The 17,500-nt window shown below is 47.1% G+C and overlaps 1 protein-coding gene across 1 annotated transcript in view; it reads right to left on the bottom strand.

Moving 5' to 3' along the window:
• Positions 1 to 2,867: 2,867 nt before the first annotated feature.
• The window catches only part of LOC308312434 (son of sevenless homolog 1-like), a gene marked incomplete at its 3' end in the record, with an annotated part of 15,721 nt that continues 1,088 nt past the window's right edge, over positions 2,868 to 17,500 (bottom strand). Inside the window, exons 3-17 of the mRNA XM_080759040.1 lie at positions 15,891 to 16,108; positions 15,518 to 15,644; positions 15,205 to 15,295; positions 14,467 to 14,609; positions 14,116 to 14,197; positions 13,581 to 13,697; positions 12,624 to 12,727; positions 12,069 to 12,327; positions 11,477 to 11,596; positions 9,854 to 10,016; positions 8,421 to 8,538; positions 7,247 to 7,309; positions 6,361 to 6,470; positions 4,650 to 4,766; positions 2,868 to 3,140 (exon numbers count right to left, since the gene is read on the bottom strand). Coding sequence (XP_080615166.1) covers positions 2,868 to 3,140; positions 4,650 to 4,766; positions 6,361 to 6,470; positions 7,247 to 7,309; positions 8,421 to 8,538; positions 9,854 to 10,016; positions 11,477 to 11,596; positions 12,069 to 12,327; positions 12,624 to 12,727; positions 13,581 to 13,697; positions 14,116 to 14,197; positions 14,467 to 14,609; positions 15,205 to 15,295; positions 15,518 to 15,644; positions 15,891 to 16,108 — 2,105 coding nt within the window. The remainder of the gene's footprint in view (positions 3,141 to 4,649; positions 4,767 to 6,360; positions 6,471 to 7,246; positions 7,310 to 8,420; positions 8,539 to 9,853; positions 10,017 to 11,476; positions 11,597 to 12,068; positions 12,328 to 12,623; positions 12,728 to 13,580; positions 13,698 to 14,115; positions 14,198 to 14,466; positions 14,610 to 15,204; positions 15,296 to 15,517; positions 15,645 to 15,890; positions 16,109 to 17,500) is intronic.

The following is a 17,500-nucleotide window of genomic DNA, read 5'->3' as shown; positions in this document are numbered from 1 at the left end:
GAGTCTAGAGGAGGATGCTAACAGCTTAGCATGTGTGTGTGTGTGAGTGAGGGAGGATGCTAACAGCTTAGCATGTATGTGTGTGTGTGTGTGTGTGTGTGTGTGTGAGTGAGAGAGGATGATGCTGCAGAGAGATGGAGGCCATCAGCAGCATCAGCACCACCTCCCCTCCCTCTCCTCTCCTCTCCCTCTGAGATGATTCTCTAGCATCCTCTAGTGGCCAGGAGGCCATATGATGCTGCAGAGAGAGATATGGAGGCCAGCATCAGCACCAGCCCCTCCCCTCCCCTCCCCTCCCCTCTCCTCTCCTCTCCTCCCCTCCCCTCCCCTCCCCTCCCCTCCCCTCCCCTCCCCTCCCCTCTCCTCCCCTCTCCCCTCTCCTCTCCTCTCCCCTATAGTGCCCTCTAGCAGTCTAGCTCAACGGAGGGCAACCAGCAGGCAGGAAGAGTGGACAACTCAGCTGTTCCCAATAATAATAATAATAATAATAATATTTCTTGCCGATGGTCGCAGGAAGGTCCACATTTCAGCACACCGGTGACAAATACAAAAAATAATTATTATTATTATAATTACATACATGGCCAAAAACAATGTTCCAAAAACAGGAAACCAAATGAAGACTTGCTTGTTAATTAATTTTATTTTATTTTACTTCATCATTGATCTGTCTGCAACCAGAGAGAAATCAAGTGACGCGCATGCACGCGCACACACACACACACACACACACACACACACACACACACACACACACACACACACACACACACAGTCCCTTTACATCACAGAAATGTGTCCAGCCTCCAAAAAATCACACCTGTGTGAACTGAGTGGTGCAATTCCCACCCACCCCACACCCCCCGCCTCTCTCTCTCTCTCTCTCTCTCTCTCTCTCTCTCTCTCTCTCTCATTAGCAGGCACAGCACTACCCCTCTCTCTGTTTCTGGTGCCCCCTGCTGGTATAAATAAGTCACATACTCGTGCTCACTTATACAGGTACACAGGTACACCTCCTGCTGGTTGTAGGAGTGGTTGCACCACTAAAAAAAAACATTCAGTAGTAACACGCTCTCTCTCATTGGCTGGAAAAGTGTTATGTGACCAATGAAGAAGCGATTAAATTATGTGGACCAATCATGTTAAAGTCAACGATCATTTTAACCCCATTCGTCCATTTATAGATCTGTTATTCCTCAGTTTGACTCTACAAGCTCACTGTAGATCTACAAGAGCACACCCACTCGCACTGACACTTGTTGTGAGCTTGTAAATCAGCTATTTTTAGTTTGCCTCCATTCTTACGTAATATTTTGACAATGTTAAGAATTTAGCGTTAGCAACCGGGAGCTAACCATACGATAATGAAGACGTTAGCATTAGCAACCAGGAGCTAACCATACGATAATGAAGACGTTAGCATTAGCAACCAGGAGCTAACCATATGATAATGAAGATGATAGCATTAGCAACCAGGAGCTAACCATATTATAATGAAGACGTTAGCATTAGCAACCAGGAGTTAACCATATGATAATGAAGATGATAGCATTAGCAACCAGGAGCTAACCATATGATAATGAAGATGATAGCATTAGCAACCAGGAGCTAACCATATGATAATGAAGATGATAGCATTAGCAACCAGGAGCTAACCATATGATAATGAAGATGATAGCATTAGCAACCAGGAGCTAACCATATGATAATGCAGATGATAGCATTAGCAACCAGGAGCTAAACATATGATAATGAAGATGATAGCTAGAGAGGCGGAGTTATTTATTTCAGGAAGGACGTAGTCTCGGAGGCTCGATGGACTCTGCCCCGCCTTGCAGTTCAAACGGTCCAATCAGGGAGGGTCTTCTAGGAGGGGTGGGCGGGGTCCAGTAGCGACGGAGCGTCCCTGTGGAGAGGGGCGTGGTCAACATATTCAGGGGTGTGGCCTGTTTTTGGCGGGAGTTTGGGAACAACATTGCCATGGCGCAGAGGGGGCGTGTCCCTTAGGAGGAGGGGCCATGGGGGAGAAGGGAGGGGCTTGTGGGGGTCTGGGGAGGGGCCATGGGGGGAAGGAGGGGGAGTGGTGAGGGGAGGGCAGAAGAAGAACTGGCCACGCCTCTTAGGAGGAGGGGCTAGGTGGAGAGGGAGGGGTGAGCCCATTGGTTCCTGACAGAGCTCTGACAGGGAGGCGGAGAAACGACGATGAGAAGACACTTGATTGGACGAAGAACAGGAAGTAGTTGGATGACGAGGAGGAACCGCTGGAGGACTTCCTGTCTGTCTGGACTTCATCTGCAGACAGACAGACAGACAGACAGACAGACAGACAGACAGACAGGGTTATTGAAGCAGTCTTTAAAACATCTATAAGATCTATGGATGTTATAGTCCATGGATAAAATCTATAGACCTTTGATAGGGAGGAGTCAGGTGGTCTGCGGGGTGGGTCAGGGGGTGGGACCGGAGCTGTGACATCATCAGGGGGCGGGACACGAGCTGTGACATCATCAGGGGGCGGGACCCGAGCTGTGACATCATCAGGGGGCGGGACACGAGCTGTGACATCATCAGAGGGCGGGACCCGAGCTGTGACATCATCAGCGGGCGGGACACGAGCTGTGACATCATCAGGGGGCGGGACACGAACTGTGACATCATCAGGGGGCGGGACACGAGCTGTGACATCATCAGGGGGCGGGACACGATCTGTGACATCATCAGGGGGCGGGACCCGAGCTGTGACATCATCAGAGGGCGGGACACGAGCTGTGACATAATCAGGGGGCGGGACCCGAGCTGTGACATCATCAGGGGGCGGGACACGAGCTGTGACATCATCAGGGGTCGGGACCCGAGCTGTGACATCATCAGACCAGGTGAAGTACGGACCCCGGTCGGAGTGGGGCGGGGGGGGTGAGGGGGGTGCGGGGGGGGCTGCTGGGGTCAGAGGTCGTGACCCTGTCGATGACATCACTGTGGCTGATCCTCCTGGGTTTGTTCCGCGGGGGGGCGGGGGGGTGGTGACCCCGCAGTGACACCGACCGGACCGCCCCCTGGGGGCGGAGTCCCGGAGACTTCAGAGGACACGCCCCCTGGGGGCGGAGTCCCGGAGACTTCAGAGGACACGTGTACTTCTTACCCTGAGGAGACAGAGGGGGGCGTGGCTTAAAAGGGATGTACTTCTTACCCTGAGGAGAGTATAGCCAATAGAACACAGAGGGGGGCGTGGCTTAAAGGGATGTTTCAGATTGTTTTTAAACTTAAGCTGTATGAAATACTTGGCATTAATATAGTGGTTGCAACTGTATTAATCGAGTCCCGTGGTGGGAGTTCTGCTCTGGTTTTGGTGAAATATTAAGTAGTGCCCCCCTCATGTTGTGGGGGGGGCACAGGGGGCCACGCAGTAAAAGTAAATTAATCCACAAAACTATAACATCATTTGTATTGTTGACCTATTTCTAAAATATTAGCGCAACTTTTGTTCATTTTGACCCCTCCATCACATGGAACTATGGTTTCTGTGTCCATATCAATACTCCAAAAAACCAACCAACCAAAAGCAAATAGGAACACAGCTGCATGTCTGGCTTCGATCAGACTATAGTAGCCTATTATAATGGTGATGTTTGCAGATTGCACATTGTGATACAATCGATTATTTGTATTGCGAAACGATACAATACGATACATAATCAATGTTGCTGTTTTCATTTCGATATACTTCGATTAATTCAAATTAAAATCGATTTTTCAATGCGGTTATTATATTGTTACACCCCTAGTAGTGTAGTGGAGTAGTGAAGCATTGTGTAGTGGTCAAGGAAGCTCTGAGAAGGAAGTGAAGTGGACACTTTCATGGACACTTTCATGGGAGCCAAACTACCCGGAAGTTTGGCAGAATGCACTGGAGTCAATGAGAGCTCAGTGACCAGCTCATGGACAAACATTATTTCTGAACAATTATTGAGACCTTTTGTAAAGTAATCACTTCTGGAAAATAACAGAAGACAATGTAACACATTATTGTCTGCTGTGTTGTTATTCGATGTGTAGGCCTACACTGTGTAATTTCTATAGAGGTATGGTATCTCTATAAAAATAGAGATACCATAAAGTACAAAGTACATTTCTGAACGCAAGTTCAGAGTATCGCAAGACTTCCCACCATTTCCTGTCTGGCAGCCAGATATCGCGATACTTCGGAGCCAGAAACGATACCTGCTGCTGTTTAGATCCTCAGATAAAATTATATAATGTGCACTCTGTGCACATCGAAAAGTAAGTGATTAGAAAACAACCTGTGATATGTCTTCTGTTATTTCCCAGAAGTGATTACTTTACAAAACGTCTCAATTGTTCATGAATCATGTTTGTTATGAGCTGGTCCAGCCGGCTCCATTCACTGCCACGTATTCATTGCACTTCCGGTGTGAGTTTGGCTCCCATGAAAGTGTCCATGACAGTGTCATGGCGCAGCCCAGTCACGTGACCACTTCCCTTCCTTCTCAGACCTTCCTTGGTAGTGTTGTAGTGAAGCATCATGGGTAGTGTAGTGTAGCAGTGGTGTAGTGAAGCATCGTGGGTAGTGTAGTGTATCAGTGGTGTAGTGGTGTAGTGATGTAGTGAAGCATTGTGGGTAGTGTAGTTACAAAGCGAGGCAGGCTCTTGGAGTGTCTCGGTTCGATCTCCAGTGATTTGTTGAACAGATAATCTGTGAATTCCTTTTCCTCTCTCTCCTCCATTGGATTCAACCATTCAAAGAACCTCTGGTAGAGAGACATGGGGAGAGAGAGAGAGACGCACACATTCATTCATATTGCAATATTATTGTTATTTCTGAATGACGGATCCAACATGGCAGCCATGATGTTTATAAACATTTGGGATTTGTTTATAAACATTTTGGTATTTGTTTATAAACATTTGGGATTTGTTTATAAACTTTTATTTGTGACGGACACATAGTTCCTTTGCAGACAATACAATCTGCTTCTCATTGGTCAGTCACAAAGCTAAGAAAACAGTAGCCTACTTTTTCTGCATGTCAATGATGATGAGATAGTTCTTTGGCATGTAAAGCTTTCCTCACGGAGAGCACAACAGTCTATCTGCAGACAGCAGAGCAGCCAGCGAGCCTTTCTCTGCTCTGCTCTGCGGTCGGGACCAGTGCTGTCAGCACTCAGCGCACAGCGCATGCAGAGTTATGAATAATACACATTCCGGGGTTCGGGCTGAAAGTCCACATCTCACAGTGTTTTTGAGTGGTGCAACCACTCCTACAACCAGCAATGTCCGTGTACCTGTATCAGTCATCATGAGCACGAGTGGTGTGCGCATGCGTAAAATTGGAACGAGAGAAGTATGTGACATGGCTGCCACCTGCTGGACGCAAATCCAACTTCTGACTGTCTAGGTTCGCTAAAGAAGGAAAGGCCGAGCCAAAATAATAATGAACTGTCTAGGTTCGCTAAAGAAGGAAAGGCCGAGCCAAAATAATAATGAACTGTCTAGGTTCGCTAAAGAAGGAAAAGCAGAGCCAAAATAATAATGAAAAAATAGTTCTCAGCGACGCGGATTGATATCCATAATAAAGCTAATCTGACGGAGCAGAGAGAGAGAGAGAGAGAGAGAGAGAGGAGGGGGGAGAGAGGGGAGTTGCACCACTCGGTTCACACAGGTGTGATTTTTCCACTACGAACCATTGAACGTGCATTGTAATACACATTGGTCTGAATGGTCTGTGAGCGTAGCGATACATATACAGGCGATACGTGTAAAACCCCGGACATTTGAAGGAATTTATAAAACCCCCCCGGACTGCCCGGACAGCCCCCCAAAAGAGGACTTTGTCCGGGCAAAAGAGGACGTATGGTAAGCCTACTCTAAGGTAAACACACTGCCGTGTCATTTACAGTTAAATGGATCCAACATGGCCGCCATGTAAACACGCTGTCGTGTGATTTACAGCTAAATGGAATCCAACATGGCAACCATGTAAACAACATTTAAAGCTAAATGTTGCTCTCGTGTTTTTTAAAACATTAGGAGTATTTTTATAGCATTGAGGGCTCATGTCTTAAACAGTAAGGCTGGTTCTGGTATCGCGCGCGTGTGTGTGTGTGTGTGTGTGTGTGTGTGTTGTAACTGGTTGCTCTCCCACTGTCAAACTGCACTGGCAGTGTTTATGTCCTTTGTACAGTAACAAGGTATTCCTGTACTTTTCATTATGTGGACATAAATAAACATTTCAAATGTGTGTGTGTGTGTGTGTGTGTGTGTGTGTGTGTGTGTGTGTGCGTGTGTGTGTGTGTGTGTGTGTGTGTGTGTGCGTGCGTGTGTGCGTGCGTGCGTGCGTGTTACCTGTATTGAGGGCTCAGGTCGTAAACAGTACGGCTGGTTCTGGTATTGTTGAATTTCTCCGGTAATTTCTGCAACTTTACGACGTTTGCTGAAGTTGATGAGCTCTTTACCTGAAACACAATAAACACAACCATGTTACTGACGCCATACCGCCATACACTAAACACAACCATGTTACTGACGCCATACCGCCATACACTTCTCCACCGAGGCAAGGAGGCTCCTACAACCATGTTACTGACGCCTTACCGCCATACACTAAACACAACCATGTTACTGACGCCATACCGCCATACACTAAACACAACCATGTTACTGACGCCATACCGCCATACACTAAACACAACCATGTTACTGACGCCATACCGCCAAACACTAAACACAACCATGTTACTGACGCCATACCGCCATACACTAAACACAACCATGTTACTGACGCCATACCGCCATACACTAAACACAACCGTTACTGACGCCATACCGCCATACACTTCTCCACCGAGGCTAGGAGGCTCCTACAACCATGTTACTGACGCCATACCGCCATACACTTCTCCACCGAGGCTAGGAGGCTCCTTGCCCCGAGCCCTCCACCCCCCCCCTCCCCCCCCGAGACCTCCACCCCCCCGAGACCTCCACACCCTGAGTCCTACACACCCTGGATGCATCCTTGAGGCTATAGGAGACTCTTCCACATGCACATGCACATGCACATGCACATGCACATGCACATGCACATGCACATGCACATGCACATGCACATGCACATGCACATGCACATGCACATGCACATGCACATGCACATGCACATGCACATGCACGTGCACATGCGCATGCACAAATTGCACATGCGTGTGCACCAATACACAACAACACAGTGTGTTACCATGACGACGCAGGAAGTCTGGATTCCCTTCTTCTGTCTTCAAGATGTTGGTCAAGTAGATTCCTGCACACACACACACACACGCACGCACGCACGCACGCACAGGGGGGGGAGGCTTAGCTTTCATCTTTGCATCGGACAAAGTTTCAGCTTGGTCTCAAACAAGCAATTTAACGAGCACACTTTCTAGACATTTATTTTTAACGATGGAGTGCTGTGATTTTTGTATGTTTTCTGTTTTGTATGTGTCTATGGAGTTAACATTACTCTAATAGACCCCCAGGTGTCTATGGAGTTAACATTACTCCAATAGACCCCCAGGTGTCTATGGAGTTAACATTACTCTAATAGACCACCAGGTGTAGTTAATAGTTATAACATGACAATATGTCTCAAATATGTATTTTTGGTTTCTTCCTGAAAGCCTTTGAGTCAAAAGGACCAATTGAAATTAAACCATTTTAGTGACCCTAACCCCTCCCCTAACCCCTCACACATTATCATACAACAACAGCTGTGGGCGAGGCTTACGTTCAGGTGGGCTGTGCTAAGGTGAAAACCAGGTATACTTAATGAACTGGTGGTGTGGCCACATAGACCCCTTTTCCACCGGTTGGTTCCCAATGGGAACCGGTTCAGTTCTTTTGGGTTTTTAGTCCATGAGCCAGAGCTCCAAAATTGGTGGGAAAACTATACCCTATTATTAAATTGTTTATTGGATCAATACAAGTAAATGAATACACGATAACCCTTCCACAGTAGTAGATTTATCATATTTTCGACTATTTTGCATATTTTCCTACATAATGCCTCATTTGCATATTTAAAATAATAAAATTTGTAATACAATAAATCATTGTCTTTGTGTAAGTAGGCTACTCAATTGGGGAAATTTCATGGTGATAATAATCTAATATAGGTATGGTTTTTCCCACTCAATTCATAATTATTGGGACCAACCGGTGGAAAAGGGGCCATAGAGACATAATTTGTAACACTTGCTGTACACTTTCCTAGTATAATCATAATACCTGATGATTATGTTTAAGGGGGGAAAAAATCACGGCACTCCATATTTATTTGTGTCTATTGTGGAAGCGAAGAGTCTGAGGAGTAAGGATAGAACCATGTTTTCACTGCATTAGTATTAGCATTAGCTTTAGCTGGAACCAACCAAAGAAAGGAACACAAGGGGGGTTGATGGAACGTAGTTTCAGAAGGTATTTCTTGTAATGATCTTCACTCAGTTCATGAGCTTCTTCTAGAACTTTCCTCTGACGACCCGGAATCATCTGTTAATTTAAAAACATGACCTATTAATGAACTGTTAATAACATAATAATATCAGAGTGGAGCATTGTCCAGGGTGTTTTAGAGAAGGGAGAAGAGTCTGGGACGTGTGGAGCGTTGTCCAGGGTGTTTTAGAGAAGAGAGAAGAGTCTGGGACGTGTGGAGCGTTGTCCAGGGTGTTTTAGAGAAGGGAGAAGAGTCTGGGACGTGTAGAGTGTTGTCCAGGGTGTTTTAGAGAAGGGAGAAGAGTCTGGGACGTGTAGAGCGTTGTCCAGGGTGTTTTAGAGAAGAGAGAAGAGTCTGGGACGTGTGGAGCGTTGTCCAGGGTGTTTTAGAGAAGAGAGAAGAGTCTGGGACGTGTGGAGCGTTGTCCAGGGTGTTTTAGAGAAGAGAGAAGAGTCTGGGACGTGTGGAGCGTTGTTCAGGGTGTTTTAGAAAAGAGAGAAGAGTCTGGGACGTGTGGAGCGTTGTCCAGGGTGTTTTAGAGAAGAGAGAAGAGTCTGGGACGTGTGGAGCGTTGTCCAGGGTGTTTTAGAGAAGAGAACATAGAACATAGACATAGAACATAGACAAAATGTTTTTTCAACGTCAACCACTGGTTTACCTTAAAAAAAAAGTTTCGTCCCAATGCGACAGATACCTTGCTTATGACTAATTTATGTTGTCATGTATAGAGCACCGAAGTCTGACCTCAATGTCAGTAGAGGACGCAAATCCATGTAAATCCATGTACTTTTTATTTGCATTGTAATCCCCATAGGAGGATTTTAGACCACCTCATATAAGAACTGTGTTTGAAACATAAACAAATCATCCCGGCCGCTTCACTCATATGGATATGAAGAATCAACTGACTGAGAGAAAACGCTATTGTTACTGCTGCTGAATTATAGTTACATTTTCCCTAGAAGCAGACTGTATCATATATGAGTGACTGACGGTCTCAAACGATACAGAGACACCTCCCTGACAATAACACCGAGACAGCTTGTTAACTTTGGATCACAATGCTTATATGAAACGATTTTAAGACGACCCCATGTTATTCTCCATAGAGAAATTACTTCCGTGAACCAGGGGAATCGACGGGATGAGCGAGTGATGTCAGGACTTCGGCGCTCTATTATACCGTGTATTGTTCTTACTTACTCTAAATCGCTCTGGATTAAGAGCGTCTGATAGATAGATGACTGACATTTTGAAATTGTAAATTGTAGGGGTAGGCCTATACGGTGAGGATTATGGGAGGGTGAGGATTAGGGGAGGGGGTCAGGGGTCAGGGACTCAGGGTAGGGGTCAGGGGTGAGGTCAGGGTACCTGGAAGGTGCGGTCCAGGCGGTAAACGGGTGAGGAGTTCATAGCGCTGACGACCTCCAGAACTCCGTTGAAGTTGTTGAGTTCCTGAAACACCTGAAGAACCTCGATGACCCTGGAGACCACCTGGACGCGCTCTTCTATGTTCTCCGTTTCTACAATGCACCTGTTGACGAGATGTTAAAGGGACACTTCACCCTCTTTGCAAAAAAATATATGTTAATGACGTTTATAAGCTTTAGAACACTTTCCTGGGGGTCTTTATGTGTGTAATATGTGGTTTTAGATATTTTAGATTGTAGCAGTGAGCCCGGTGTCTCTGATGTCATGGACACTGGGCTCACTTAATACTAATCAAAGCTCGCCTCGAGCGATAGCTCCGTGTTCCATTGCTTCCCCTTCAGCCTCAATACAATGGAAAAAGAGCACGGTGGAGGATGAGGCCTTTCTGGGCCTTTTTAAGAGTTTTACATTTCAAATGGCGCTGGATAAATATACAGCGACTGTGTTTAGTGGCTCAATAGCAACTCCCCGTGACCGCGCGTCTAAAATACGCACGCTTTAAAGACTCGTAACGATTATTCCGATCGACGCGACCGCCTCCGCCATTGTTGTTGTCGGTATAGAGGAGGAGGAGGAGGCCGTCTTCTTCTACTACAGCCAAATAGAATGGTGGTGAACGGTGGCGGTTGCTGACCTATCGGCGCCCCCTGCTGGCCTGGAATTAATGACATGCTAATGACATGTTAATGACATGTTAACTATAGCTGTATCATCAATGTTAACCACTTGGTACTTGGTGGTAGTGTACAGTACAGTACCTCTCTAACCACAGCGTCAGGTTGGTGGTAGTGTACAGTAGGGCGTACAGTACCTCTCTAACCACAGTGTCAGGTTGGTGGTAGTGTACAGTATAGGATGTACAGTAAGGGTGTACAGTACCTCTCTAACCACAGCGTCAGGTTGGTGGTAGTGTACAGTAGGGTGTACAGTACCTCTCTAACCACAGCGTCAGGTTGGTGGTATTGTACAGTAGGGTGTACAGTACCTCTCTAACCACAGCGTCAGGTTGGTGGTAGTGTACAGTAAGGATGTACAGTACCTCTCTAACCACAGCGTCAGGTTGGTGGTAGTGTACAGTAGGGTGTACAGTACCTCTCTAACCACAGCGTCAGGTTGGTGGTAGTGTACAGTAGGGTGTACAGTAGGGTGTACAGTACCTCTCTAACCACAGCGTCAGGTTGGTGGTAGTGTACAGTAGGGTGTACAGTAGGGTGTACAGTACCTCTCTAACCACAGCGTCAGGTTGGTGGTAGTGTACAGTAGGGCGTACAGTACCTCTCTAACCACAGTGTCAGGTTGGTGGTAGTGTACAGTAGGATGTACAGTAAGGGTGTACAGTACCTCTCTAACCACAGCGTCAGGTTGGTGGTGTGTACAGTAGGGCGTACAGTAAGGATGTAACAGTACCTCTAACCACAGCGTCAGGTTGGTGGTAGTGTACAGTAGGGTGTACAGTACCTCTCTAACCACAGCGTCAGGTTGGTGGTAGTGTACAGTAGGGTGTACAGTACCTCTCTAACCACAGCGTCAGGTTGGTGGTGTGTACAGTAGGGCGTACAGTACCTCTCTAACCACAGCGTCAGGTTGGTGGTGTGTCGGATCATTCTCAGCAGGTTGGGTGAATTCAGCTCTTTGTCCTCTTTGGTCCAGACGCTTCCCACCAGCTCGGACGGCTGCACCGCCCTGTGGGAGGGGCCAGCACATACCAATCCACCAATCAACACACACTGTGGGAGGGGCCAGCACATACCAAACCACCAATCAACACACACTGTGAGCGGGGCCACACTATTCTCTTAGTCATGTTAAACTTTCTAATTAGACGAGTCATTGATTTACACTATTTATTATTAGCTGACTGTTACCTGCATCATTATTATTATTGATTGATTAATTTATTCCTATAAAATAATTGTGTATTTATTGATTGATTGATTGATTGATTGGTATTAACCCATTCTGAACGGGAACACATTTTGGTGTTAGCATCATGTCATGCTTTTAGCTATTGAAAATAGCAGATCTACAAGCTCATAGCGAGCTTGTAGGTCTGCTATTTTTGAAAAATAGGTCAGAATGGGTTAATCAGACCAGTGTGTGTCCAGTGGAAACCTTGTATGAATCTGATCTCAGGTCAGAATGGGTTAATTACTACCTGTATAATTGAGACTCCAGCAGGGTCAGCTGCCGGGCGATCTCAATGGGGTGAAGGGTCATGAGGTCAAAGGTGTCACTCTGACCCGGGCGGCTGAGGTGCCATTCTATTGGAGGAGGAGCCTGAGTGAGGTGCCATTCTATTGGAGGAGGAGCCGCTTCGAAGGTGATGCTGTGGGAGGAGCCGGATGCCCGATTGGCCGCCTGCTTCCTCTGAATGATCTTTGTTATAGACTCCACCCACTTCCTCATCGATTTACCTGGACGAGCAGGCAGGCAGGCAGGCAGACAGACAGACAGACAGACAGACAGACAGACAGACAGACAGACAGACAGACAGACAGACAGACAGACAGACAGACAGACAGACAGACAGACAGACAGACAGACGGTTACACACAGGCTCTTTACATGGGGGGGGGGGCATTTCTTGAGAAAACATATAAAAAACGTTATTATGGGGAAAGGATGATAAAAACAGTGGAATGATCACCGTCGGTACGCTAATGTGTGTGTGTGTGTGTGTGTGTGTGTGTGTGTGTGTGTGTGTTAGTACCTCGTACCACAGTGATGAAGGCCTCCAGCCTCTTCAGTAACTCAGAGTCTCTCTCAAAGTCATAGAAGTGATTTTCAACCCAGTGACGACAGACGTTCAATACTCTGAGGAGAGGAGAGGAGAGCAATGTGTTTAGAATGGAGAGGAGAGGAGAGGAGAGGAGAGGAGAGGAGAGGAGAGGAGAGGAGAGGAGAGGAGAGGAGAGGAGAGGAGAGGAGAGGAGAGGAGAGGAGAGGAGAGGTGCATGAGGAGTCCAAGCCACTTGTTTTCACCTGACAGGGGGGAATTTCCCCGGGCCGGACGTAACGTGTGGAAGGAACACGTTATTCCGACCAGTTCCTTTCCCCTCCATTAGGCGCCCGGGGTGGCCAGGATTACTGCATGTTTTTATGAGGGTACCTACTCTAGGGGACACGGGGAGAACATGTGAGGGTACCTACCCTAGGGGACACGGGGAGAACATGTGAGGGTACCTACCCTAGGGGACACGAGGAGAACATGTGAGGGTACCTACCCTAGGGGACACGAGGAGAACATGTGAGGGTACCTACCCTAGGGGACACGGGGAGAACATGTGAGGGTACCTACCCTAGGGGACACGGGGAGAACATGTGAGGGTACCTACCCTAGGGGACACGGGGAGAACATGTGAGGGTACCTACCCTAGGGGACACAGGGAGAACATGTGAGGGTACCTACCCTAGGGGACACGAGGAGAACATGTGAGGGTACCTACCCTAGGGGACACAGGGAGAACATGTGAGGGTACCTACCCTAGGGGACACGAGGAGAACATGCAAACTCCACACAGAAATGCCGTAGCGCCAACCCCACCTCGGATATGGGCACGGATGACTGATGTGGCGAGAACGCGCCTCCAGCGCCCACAATGGGAATCAAACCCAGGAACTTCTAACAATGTATACTAAACGTATATAACAGTGTGTGTTGTGCTACCTCAGCTGGACAGGTTGCACAAACTCCTTCCTGAATCGTTTGAGTTGGTCTGAGCTCTGAGTTGGTTCTGCGTTCTCCACACAGTGTTCTGGAGGCTCCGGTTCTGGGATGTCAAACCTGCAACACAAACAGTATGCGTTAATTTAAGCAATAAGCCACAAGAGGTCTCAGGTTGCGCCTCGGGTCTGCCTACGCCTCCAGCCAGTGTAAAATACCCGGTATAAGCTGGGGCCTCGAGTGGCTTATTGCTTTTCTAAAACGGTTACAAACATATAGCAATATTAACCTAATAAAACGATTGAATTCACAAAAGTAGCTACGCTTTGCGCCACCATCACTTCCTTGTTTTGCTCCGCAAGTAGCCCCAGTGATTGAAGGAGTGGGTTATCGGTGGAATTTACACCGGTCACGTGGCGGTAACCAGCCAATCAGAATCAAGTATTGGGACAACCCGTTTTAGAAGGTACGGTACGGTATATTCTATATGTACAGTATATATGTGTGTACAGGCTCAGAGGCAGGTCAGAGCTCATACCTCTCCATCAGGAGGTCCAGTACGTCGTGGGGTTTACAGAAGGAGCGGTAAGTGGTCAGAAACGTTCGCACAAAGTTTGGATCTGAAACACATGTACACAGACACGCACACACACACACACACACACACACAGGTTTTTTTTTACTGATCTAGACTGGATCACATTTTACTCATGATCAGAGCTTGCGTTGCTCCAGACTGTATGACGGAAGCATGTCAATCAGTCAATCAGTCAGAGTCTTAGGTAGATACCGCAGGCAGGCAGGCAGGCAGGCAGGCAGGCAGGCAGGCAGGCAGGCAGGCAGGCAGGCAGGCAGGCAGACAGGCAGACAGGCAGACAGGTAGTCTTACCAGCATACATGTGGAAGGTTAGCCTCTCGATGAGTTTACAGACGGTTCCAGCCTTGATGGTTGGGATTCCAGACGTCTGCACGTTCTCCTCAAACAGAACATTCTGCTCAGAGTCTGGTTCTGAGAACCTATAGGCCTCCCGTCTGAAAAAACACATGTATATGAATATGAATACTGTGTATATGACAAACAATCTATTGAACCTATAGGCCTCCTGTCTGAAAAACACATGTACAGTATATGAATATATATGCATACTGCAAACAATCTATTTAATCTATAGGCCTCCTGTCTGAATATATATGAATACTGTGTATATGACAAACAATCTATATAATCTATAGGCCTCCTGTCTGAAAATACACCACAAATATGAATATATATGACTATAAATGGTCCACGTCTCTGCGTGCGTGCGTGCGTGCGTGCGTGCGTGCGTGCGTGCGTGCGTACGTGCGTGCATACATGTTCAAGAACCGTTCGCCCCACCGACTTCACATTAAACACACGCGTTCCACACCCCCACAGGGAGTGCAGTGCCCGGTATCGAGTCGGTCAGACCCACGGTTCTCCAGAACACAAAAGGCTCTGCATGGTCAGGCTCTGCCAGCTAGTGGGCCTAATGAGGCCAACTCCTTTCACCTGTGCCAGGCTCTGCCAGTGGGCCAAATGAGGCCAAGTCCTAATAATAATGTCAGTATCTGGGGAGAAGCATGGTCTTAATAATAACGTCAGTACCTGGGGAGAAGCATGGAGTCCTTCTCCTCAGTCATCTGGGTGGAATCCAACATGCGCTCCAATGTGCTGCCATACTGAAGAGACACCAGGGCTAGAAGACAAGAACATAGACCATACTGGAGAGACAACAGAGCTAGAAGACAAGAACATAGACCATACTGGAGAGACAACAGGGCTAGAAGACAAGAACATAGACCATACTGGACCCAGAGCTAGAAGACAAGAACATAGACCATACTGGAGGGACAACAGTTAACCCTTCAGTACACCAGTTAACCCTTCAGTACACCAGTTAACCCTTCAGTATACACACCTGCCATCCATCCGTTCTTCTCCTCGGCCGTCTTGGCAGAGAACACCACGCTGTTCCCGTCTTTCAGCGTCATCTCGAACGCGTGGCGGTACTCGCCCTCCTTATCGTCCTTGTCGCTGATGCTCACCTAGTGGACAATCGGAGAATTACAGTTAAAATAATATCAGTCACCAGAAGCAGAGACGTGTGTTTTCAACCAGTCTAACGTTCATTAGAAGGACAATATCAGGCACCAGAAGCAGAGAGGTGTGTTTTCAACCAGTCTAACGTTCATTAGAAGGACAATATCAGTCACCAGAAGCAGAGAGGTGTGTTTTCAACCAGTCTAACGTTCATTAGAAGGACAATATCAGTAATAAAAGTCTCTACTAACCTTGCGTAGGAAGAGCTTCTCTTTGAGGCGGTACTCTGCAGGGCTGGCTCCGCCCGGTAGGTGTGGCCTGGGGGTGTGGTTAGACTTGGCTCCGCCCCCGGGGGCGTGGTTAGACTTACAGCACACCATGAGGCCGTCGAACAGGAAGATGTGGCGCTCGTGTTTGGCTCCAACTCTCGTTAGAGTTCCTTCCATGATGAACTCCTTACAACACACACCTGATTAATATGTAAATTAGATAATTAATGGGGTGCGGACTGGGGTGCATACTTAGTTTAGACTAGTCATTGGTTAGACATGGGTTAAGGTTAGGTTTAGGTGTGCTGCCCCGTGGGAGGTTAGGTTTAGGGTGAGGGTTTGAGATAGGTTGTAGTTGTATACGGTGGGGTTCTATTCCTTTCTGACGGCCTGACACCCAAAGGTTTCTCTAGGTATTTAAAAGTACCTGGGTACCTATGGAAGTCACACCTCTGATGGGTGTGGTTTAGTCTTAAGGGGTGTGTTCTTTTCACCCACTGTGTAATATAATAAACAGACAGTAGGTGGCAGTAGGGCAGTAGGACAGAGGCCAGTGCAACTATACAGCTACAGCTTGCAAATTTAATTAATATTTGAAGGGATGTGCCAGGGACCCCCCATTTTGGGGGATGTGCCGGGGACCCCCATTTGGGGGGGTGTGCCGGGGACCCCCGTTTGGGGGGATGTGCCGGGGACCCCCCGTTTGGGGAGATGTGCCGGGGACCCCCGAGATGTGCCGGGGACCCCCGTTTGGGGGGATTTGCCGGGGACCCCCATTTGGGGGGATGTGCCGGGGACCCCCGTTTGGGGGGATGTGCCGGGGACCCCCATTTGGGGGGGTGTGCCAGGGACCCCCGTTTGGGGGGATGAGCCCAAAGTCGCTTGTAATAAGCGGACATGGCAACACCCCAACGCCAGACTAATGACTGGTCTAACCAATGACTGCCTAATTCATATGTAAATGAGATTATTAATATGTAAATGAGATTATTAATATGTAAATGAGATTATTAATATGTAAATGAGATTATTAATATGTAAATTAACTATATGATGAACTCCTTACAACACACCTAATTATTACACAAATTGGATAATGTATATGTAAATGAGATTATGCATATGTAAATGAGGTTGTTAATGTGTAAATTAACTATATGATGAACAGGGGTGAATACTTACACACATAATTAATATTCAAATTAATATGTAAATGAGATTATTAATATGTACGTGATATAATTAATATGTAAATTAACTCTATGATGAACTCCTTATACAGCACACACCTAATTAATATGTAAATGAGATAATGTATATGTAATTGATAATTAACATGCAAATTAACTCTATTATGAACTCCCTACAACAAACACCTAATTAATATGTAAATAAGATAACATGAAAATTATGTTATTATCTATTATGACCCCCCCCCCCCCCCCCCCCCTCTGCCACCCAGGTGGAAGAGCACATCACTGCATGCCTGGCTGACATCTCACAATGGATGTCCTCCAACCACACAGAAACCCAGAAAAGACTGAGCTTCTCTTCTTCCCGGCTAAGGGGATAAACAGGGTCGTATACGGTTA

The sequence above is a fragment of the Protomyctophum bolini genome, assembly GCF_963924005.1.
Source record: "Protomyctophum bolini genome assembly, chromosome: 3".
In the NCBI taxonomy this organism is placed as follows: Eukaryota; Metazoa; Chordata; class Actinopteri; order Myctophiformes; family Myctophidae; genus Protomyctophum; species Protomyctophum bolini.
Note: the sequence above shows the minus strand (reverse complement) of the source record. Positions and strands in the feature narration are given on the sequence as shown.